Genomic DNA, 9,180 nt, shown 5'->3' on the forward strand with positions numbered 1-9,180 from the left:
GAAATGGTGATAGGTGTAAACCGAGCCCTTTTTGGGTCTATTTTGGGAAAAGAACTTCAGATGCAGTATTAGGGGACCACTAAGGTCTATATAAAAGAGACTTCAGAGCAGTATTAGGGGACCACTAAGGTCTATATAAAAGAGACTTCAGATACAGTATTAGGGGACCACTAAGGTCTATATAAAGAGACTCAGATACGTATTAGGGGAACACTAGGTCTATATTAAAGAGACTTCAGATACAGTAATTGAGTGACCCCAAAAACTAAGGTCTATATAAAAGAGACTTCAGATACGGTATTAGGGGACCAATAAGGTCTATATGAAAGCATCCAAAGAGCACTATGTCATGTGACTTTTAATACTTAAACATGCTTGTGAAAGTCATCTTCTCTCAGTAATCTTCCATGTCAGAGGCTCAGTCATGTTTAAAGGTGGATATTTGGCTTAATAGAAAATGAAACATGAGGTGGTCAGATCTAATGTGATGGTAGATGAACCTATATGTGTTTAGGCTGTCTTATTAGATCATATGTAGGCTATATATATATACACACACACACACACAACGTTTTTTTCCCCTTTTGGCCATTTTTGTGTTTTTTTTCTGCACTCTTGCCTAAACTCTAAGTTGTTGTCCATTATCCCATCCTCTTTCAGTCACTGTTTTCTGATTTGTACATGTCTTTTAAATAAAAATCAACACATTTTTTAATAATCAATTATTAATTTATCAGAATCAAGCATCAAATCGTTCTAGAGAGAATTGGGATGCATCTAAGAATCCATTTTTTCCCCACCCCTACCATCTATCTAAAAACATGTTTTCTATTGAGAAAAGCCTTCAGTGCCATTCTTTGCTTTTCTTCCAATTAAAAAAAATGCTCTTCAGTTCTGATATTACTGACGCTATTGCAGCAACTACCCTATCTTCTTTAGGAGCAGCAGTTGTTGCTTTGAACCAGCAGTCACCTCTCTGTGACATCACACACACACCTAAACCACACCCGTATCTTCTAGTAGCAGTAGTTTGGACACAAACGCATTACTTACAGCCTGGCAAGATGGATTTTTGTGTACCTCATCGTGTGAATCGTGCGGTGCAAAGTAAGGAAACAGTAAATGGAAATTGTCTGACACCCTTTCCAAGTAAGACAAATCTCATCTAGCCAAACCTTACACCCCTATGCCTGCTGTGAGCACGCTTCACAAAAGTGCTACTTTCCCCAATGTGATTCATGCCATGTGTTAACTGTGAAGGCTGGATGGTTCTGGAAGAAATGACAGGAACGATGACTTCTGATTGCTAAATAGTGAAGCCATGACAACGAGTGGTGTGAATGTTTCTGCATGTCTCCGTGACAGCTGTAGTAGACTGGTGACCTGTCCTTGCCTCTCACAAAATGCATGCTGGGAAACACTGCCACTCCTGCGACCCTGAGCAAGCTATAGAAAATATAGCACTTTTTATAGCACTTTTGCATCCCGCATGTTTGATTTACAGTACAGTTAATCTGACACCCACACGCTGCAGCTTCATAATGATTGTGTATGGACGTGAAGTAGGCCTGCACGATACGGGGGGAAATATGAATCACAATTCTTTTTGATTAGAATTGTTATCACAATTCTCTGCCACGATTTTTTGGACCACGACAAAACAAAACAAATTGGCAGTACCAAACCGTTTTTTTTCCTGGAACCTACAGCTCACTGCGCATCACCACAAGCCTGTAAACACAGAGGCGTCAATGAAGAGAAGGGAGAGCATTGCAGCGCTCGGGAGCGCTTTAAACCCTATTTTATACTGTTTATGTTTAAAAATCCCAGAAGAAAGTAGTAGCGTTTGTGATGCAGTCGCTTCGTAAAATAAAATGAGAATCATCAGCCATTTAAAAAAAGAAGTTATTTTTTTTTTTTTTAAATCAAAGTTATTTAAAAATGTAATTGTGAACAGGGTGAATCGAGATCGTGATTTCATAACGGTTAATCATGCAGGCCTAACGTTTAGCTGTTGCAGAAAAACATCTGTGGGTAAATACCAACTGAACCTGTTCATTCCAAAGCCATGTCTTTCTCTAATGGAGCCGCAGTATCCAGGCAACCAAAAACTATAAAACAAAAGGTCATCACATGCCTAATAAACACCCTATCAGAGACCAGATTGAAATAACTCACATGTCCCAGAACATGGCTCGTTTGAATAACTGAAGCCTGCGCATGATCCCAGAAATCATGCAACAGCTTAGTTGATTAACATAGGGGCAATATCATGCACAGTGTGTCAACAGGAAAAGATGTAGTCATGGAAATAGAATGAGAGTATTATTTGTCACATGAAATCATACACAAGATATAATTCCAGTGAAACTATCCCATCAGCTTCTTCAACTTGTGCATGATTCATCACAAAGCAGAATGTGGCCGACAGATCGGCACACAGAAAAGGAGTTGCGTTGATGTTAGACTACGGTTAGTTAGTAGCTGGATTAAACACGGTTAAAATGCTGACAGCTAAACGGTGTGGAGTGACTGTTTTTCACTGTACAGGATTCCAACTACGGGACATACAATCGTCTGCTGCTAAAGCTATGAGCTGTGGGCAAACACAAACTAGCACATGACACAAACTAGCACTGGTCACCGATGTTGGAAAAACAACACGGAAGGGACCGGTGATGGGAATAATGGCGTTATAAATAACGGCGTTATCTAATTAATTACTCTTCCCATCTTAATAACACTGTTACCGTTGCTGCCAAAAAACACAACACATTACTATAATTGAAGCGTTTTTTTCTCATTAGACCAACTAGATCTGATACTGTTCTTCCAGGTTAGTGAGCGGTGCATGAGACAAACGTATAAATGCTGACGATTGGCTGAGGTTGATTAAAATTTCATGGTAAGCCAATCAGAGGTAGAGGTGGGTGGAGCATGCATAGTGGGACACAAAACGATCAACGCAAACGAGTCAGTCAACGAGAGACAGGTATGGCGAGCCCAAAAGAGGGGCAGTAAATATCAAAAGTTCCAAAACATCTGTTGTGTTATTTTGATCGATCCACTATATAAACATAATATCAACATACATGGCATTTGATTGGAGGCTAGTCTCACTTTGTACCAAAGCAACATTAAAACAGTTTAGATTTGTGTACTTTGTTTCTTTTAATAGTGTATTGTATAAAGTCTCAATTTCATTATAAAATTCAGATTTATCATAAATAATTGAACATGCACATGTATTTTAAGTTCTGTTAAAGAGGGGTGGAGGTGGGGTCACTTTTGAGCATTTATAAATTTACTTGAAAGTAACGCAATAGTTACTTTCTGAAGTAACTAGTTTAATAATTTGTAACTGAGTAACTAATAACTGTAACTACTTACTTTTTAAAAAGTAACTTGCCCAACTCTGGAAGGGACAAAATGTTGCGTTTAATTGAAACTGGTAAATCTCGTGGTGCATTAAAAGTTTGTAAAATACTCTTTTGTTGTTTGTTTTTGTTGTTTGACTGTAATACATTTTTAATAAAATCATTTAAATTCCCCCTATTTTGTAATCGTTAGTAGTAGTGTTTGCAATGGTGATTCAGTTACTTCAGAGTAGAGCTGGGCCTTATGGAAAAAAATCTAATATCACAAAATTCTTGATCCAATACCTTAATGTCTATACTGTGACGATATGGTAGGGTTGACTCCACGCAGACAGTGTATGCTGAAATATAATATTAATGGCGAAAAGCTGTCGGGGTGCAATTACACTGAACACTGTTCTCTGTGCCCCGTTGCCTGACTGACATGCAAAGGTAACACGGCAACGTAACCTTATTTCTATGGAACATTTCAGCAACAAGGCAATTCAAAACACTTGAATTAAAACAAGGTAAAGATAAAAGGATGTGCCATTTCTGTGTCTTTAGCTATTGAGGAGGAGAGAGAGGGGGCAAGGTGGAGGGTGGGGGTGTGGCCTTGACCAACTGCCACTTTGCTTGTTTGAAAGCCGTGATGTCTCTCTCTCTCATGGGTGGGCCAAATTCTCTGAGCCGACAAAGCAGAGAAAGGGGAGGTAACCTTGCTCCTAATGACCTCATAAGGGGCCAATTTTCTCAAAGCCAAAGCAGGATACCCAGGGCTCAGTTTAAACCTATCGACATTGCCACTGGGGGACCATTGGCAGGCTGAGGGAATGCATATTAATTAAAAAAAAAACTCATTAAGCGAAATTTTCATGCCATGGGACCTTTGATGGGTTGTAGGGATAGGTTTGGGAAGGGAGAGAGAGGGGGTTTATTTTGTGTGGAGTGTTAAATGTTCTATATATATTTTTTTAAGTAAATAAGATAAACAAGAACTTAAACTGAAATTATTTGTTTTTGCAAAAGTACCGAAAAAAAGGTGGTGTTGCAAAAGACAGGTCCCTAATACCTCTCAACTTGCCTTATTTCTTGTTTGATGGTCCTATTCTGTACTCTCAGTAGCACTCATAGCCAGAAGACCGACTCTCAGCATGGTCTGCACTCTACCGCAAACTAGCACCCAGAGGCAAAAACAGAGTTTCCTGTAATTATGTCATTTTCATGTGCAGGTCTGGAGGTCAAATATGTGAGGAAGTCTGGAGGACAATCTCTTGTCTACTTACTGTGTCTTGTCATGTCACTGGCTCATCAGAGAAGCGTGAAAGCTATGAAAAATCTAATTTATTGAGGTGCGTGGGTTTAATTTGTTTTGGTTTGATTTTGGACGATATGCAGTACTTTAAAGGTGCAATATGTAATACAGACAGCTAGCATTAAATAGTTGCTGCGGTACAAATTTAAAATGCTAGAGAGAGTCGTCTCCCCCGGCCCCTCCTCCCCAGTCTCGAAGTTCACGGAGGTTGCCAGGTTGAGAACGCAGCATCCAACAATGTTGCTAGACGCTAGTGTCACATAGCCGGACACAACTCCACAGCACAGCAGAGTAGCGAACGTTTGATGCTGGCTGTGTTGACCGTCATAAAAGCATGCGCTCACACGGCGCTCTCACGGCGCTCTCCACCCCACTGAGAGACACACTTTCTCGGCCTAAAATTACGGTAGCAGCTGCTGAAACCCCACTACCTTGTCGTCCTCTCTACCCGACTGACAGACACACTTTATCAAATTAAAATTACGCCAACAATCGCTAAACACACTGCAAACTCACGGGCCTCTCTACCCGACTGAAAGACACACTTTCTTGGTTTAATATTACTCACCGTTTGTCGGCTACAGCCGCTGAACAGGTTGCAAACCTTTGCCAAAGTTAAATTGCATGTTTCCATCATGAGGAAAACAAATTTGCGGTTTCTTTCTTAAGTCTGTCATGGTGGTTGTAAAGACCTTTGCCTGGTCATCTGGTAACGTTAGCAGTTACCAGGGTTAGCATGGCGGCGTTAGCCAGGACCAGTCGGGATCACTTCCCTGGCTGTGTCTCAATTGTTTTTGCTAGTAACCAACTTGGGTACTTCAGCTATATAACTCAATATGAGTACACAAATGTTTAATTCACAATTAAGGTGGAAAATAAATGTTTTGTGTTTACTGTATTTTTGTAGATGTTGAACTGAATTTTAAAACATCTGGTATCAAAAAAAGTATCGTTAAGGAACCAAACCTGAGGAATTGAAATTGGCGCTCTGAAATTGAGAGCACAAATTTCTTTCTATTTTGCCCCATGACACCTGCTGAGCTTCTTTTTTTTATTTTTTATAAACGTCATTGAATGTGTACTGTGACTGAACGCAGGCCTGTCTTCACTTGTTCCCGTCAGACCTAGGTTAGGTGGTTGCTACGAGCTGGGGTCTCATTTATAAAAGGTTGCGTACGCACTAAACAGGGCTGAAAATGTGCGTACGCCACTTCCCACGCAAAGGTTGTGAGTTATAAAAACAAACTTGACGGGAGAATGTGCGGTCCTCCACGCAAACTCTGAGCCATGCCTACGCACATTTTGGAGATGATGGGAAATGGCAACGCAGATGGTGAGGTGGTGAACTGATGTCAGACTGCAGAAAGTACATATGGGAATAATGATTACTCATATATATGAGAATATATTTTTGAGTAAAAATGCCTCACGCACATTTTCTCTCTACATATCATACACGTTATTGTGAAGATAAATCCAGCAGTGTAGTTTGTGCTTGTACCGAGTGATTGTTGTTCCATAAACACCTTTTAAAATCCAACTCAAATCTTAAATAAAAACCTTTCTTAATATTTTTTTCAACACTGTCTCACTGTCACATTGTCAGCTCCGGAGCGCAGGAGGATGAGATGGCCCGACTGCATGGAATACAGGGTAGCATCAAATACCCTACCATTAAATAATGGTTCAGGACACTAAATAACTTAATGTATGAGCATATACAATCAAATGTCAAAATCTGAAAATACAGCCATTAAGCTCTCATGCAATTGTTCCCCTTAATGTCCTCGTTATCAATTCGAACTTTAATACTGTCGGTATGTTGGTAAATATCTGCATGAAGAGAAGTGTGTTTGCCTTTTACACCTTTGTCTTCAAGTTGCATCTCTGGGTGGAGGACATAGTTGATGCTGTGCTTTAGGCAAGGTGTTAACTATCACAAATTGTTGTAAACAAAAATACTGCGGTGGACCCCGTGCGTAATGCTGCATGATGCACCGCAGGAGGACTAACCCCAAATGGAAGAATCAGGAGAGAAAGAGACCTCAAGGACCATGACGATTTAAATTCCCTGAAGCTGCGCTCTTAGATCTAAAGGACTCAATTGGGTCCAGTAAAGAGGGCAACGGTACTTGTTTGGATATAATATAGTTCAGGTTAAATCTTGTCATATACCTGTAGGTCTGGTATATATCAAAGCTGTCCCCGAGTGCCGTAATGCCTGTGTAGTCATGTTGACCAACACTGTGCGAGAGGCTGAAATTATAGTTTGATTTGGAGCAATTACCGAGCGTCTGAGAGTTTATTTTTGCTTTTTCTCTGCGAGTTCGCATGATTCGGCATGACTTGGCGTCACTGTCAAGGTCATTAACATACTTATCAGCATTCACAAGGTGCGTTGCGTTGAGTATTTATGGTTAAGAATGGCCGTGTCCAGGGCGGTATAAGAGGCTGATTCACATACGCAGACTTGTGGGTAATCTGATAAAGGGAACATTGCTTACATGTGTGTGTGCGTGCACACGGTTTTATAAATCTGACTTTTTTTGGCGCACACAAGTTTGGGCTTTTGGGCATACGTACACTTTTGATAAGGATCCTACGCACAGTTTTATAAATGAGACCCCAGGTGAGTAGGATCTGTCACACAGGGCAATGATGTCAGTGAGAATAAGGCTCCTAGGCTTTTTCAAAGTTAAAATATTTGACTGTTTTATGATGTTCCTCCAGCAAAACACAACCAAAACCAAAGTGCTCCAAAACACCAAAATAGTTTGAAATGCCTACTTGATCCATATAGTTATTTTTCTACAATGAGGGGAGTAATAAACTACTGCAGTATCGCCTAAAGTCTCTTTCTTCCATCTACCTATGTCTCCACTTTCCTCCAGGAGGAACAGTGGATGTGTGGAAGGTAGCAAGGGGGCGCTATGCTCTTTGATTGGGTGTGGCTGGATTAGCATGATCTCTGCATTTTAATGGATTTATAATAAGGGGGAGCGGCCAAACGGCCCCTACTGACACGTAACCTCATGTTATATGCTTGTGATTGGAACATCAGAAATATGGCCTTTTTGCTAATCATTCTGTTTTGATGGTTATTTCAGTTATTGCAAATCCCAATTGAATCAATGTTTATAACAAAAATGCTAATTGAAAACAAGAGAATCTAATAAAAGCTCCAATTGGAATAATTACCATCTAGTACTAATAACCATTATTCCCTCCACACATCACTCACATACCTTGGCAGTCCAATCTTTATTAAGATAATATATGCATGTGACACAGCGCCCGTCGCCATTGGGATTATCCACATGGCGCACGTATCCTGTCCCCTTTCCAGGGTAACACGCCACCATTGCCTGAAGACAGGAAGATAAAAAAGCATGATTAGTAAAAACAGATACACAGGAAGCACAAACATATGCATTCCATGTCTAGATCGTATGTGTCATTACACAAGTTAACAGTACTGCCTGAACTTAAAAAAAAGCAACAGTCAAGGGTACTTTGCTTTAAAAATTTGTAAAATTGTGTGCAGGTGTGCAAGTGTGGATGCTGTCAGTATGGACCAGGGATGTGGAAGCAGCTTTTGTTGGCCCATGATGCGGACTTGGCACAGTCCCTGCCTCACCTGCACCTAGACTGATATAAGCAGTGGCAGCTTACAACACAGCTGCCTCATTATAAACTTTAAACTAGTGCGAAAATAAACCGGAGATCTCATGCAGCACGTCAACTTCCCCTTGCCTTTTCCTGCTCTATTAAGACTTGCATGATCTGCTTGGGTGTTGGCAGTGAACCCGTATGAGCTCGTGTAAACCTCTTGTTGTAAACAGTGTAAAAAGTCCCTCGGAAATAAGACGCACAAGTGGTGACTCACACACTGCACGCAGAGGGACTGTGACAGAAGCACTTCCATGGAAGACTGCAATATTAGACTGCCCATAGTATATCAGATATCAGACCAAGACCACTGGAAATTACATCCAACACGTGTGGGACACCATGCAAGTGTGTGGAGGAGCTGAGATGAGCGGTGAACGTGCACAAACACACAGAGCCGCCTCAGCCCTCATGCACCATGTCTAAGCAGTGATATGACAAACAAAAGGCAAGTTCCGCCACATTCTTCAATGCACTTGGATCAACATAAACCATAGCAACATTATTATAAGCACTCAAAGCAGACTAAACTCCTTCACTCGCTCACGTGCCAAGTGAAATAATGTCAGACTTTCTATGTTTCAATCTTGAAAAAGGAGAAGACAGGATACACTATATTTTAAAATAAGTCTGTCAGTCCACATTCTGATGAGATAATTTTATTTTACTACATACCAATTGTACAGGCTGCTCAATTAACAGAATGTTAACTGCAATCACTATTTTGGTGTCTCACGATTAAATGACCATGGTTGACTGTGACATTGACGTTTAAAATGCTTGCTCTGCTTAAAAGGTCCCAAATATCCACCTTTAAACATGACTGAGCCTCTGACATGG

General features: G+C 40.6%; 1 protein-coding gene across 1 annotated transcript in view; it reads right to left on the reverse strand.

The window, feature by feature from the left end:
- egln1a (egl-9 family hypoxia-inducible factor 1a) overlaps nucleotides 1-9,180 on the reverse strand; it is a 35,333-nt gene that overhangs the window by 6,107 nt on the left and 20,046 nt on the right. The window contains exon 2 of the mRNA XM_032540470.1: nucleotides 7,917-8,036. Coding sequence (XP_032396361.1) covers nucleotides 7,917-8,036 — 120 coding nt within the window. The remainder of the gene's footprint in view (nucleotides 1-7,916; nucleotides 8,037-9,180) is intronic.

This window comes from Etheostoma spectabile, chromosome 17 (genome assembly GCF_008692095.1).
Source record: "Etheostoma spectabile isolate EspeVRDwgs_2016 chromosome 17, UIUC_Espe_1.0, whole genome shotgun sequence".
Taxonomy (NCBI): Eukaryota; Metazoa; Chordata; class Actinopteri; order Perciformes; family Percidae; genus Etheostoma; species Etheostoma spectabile.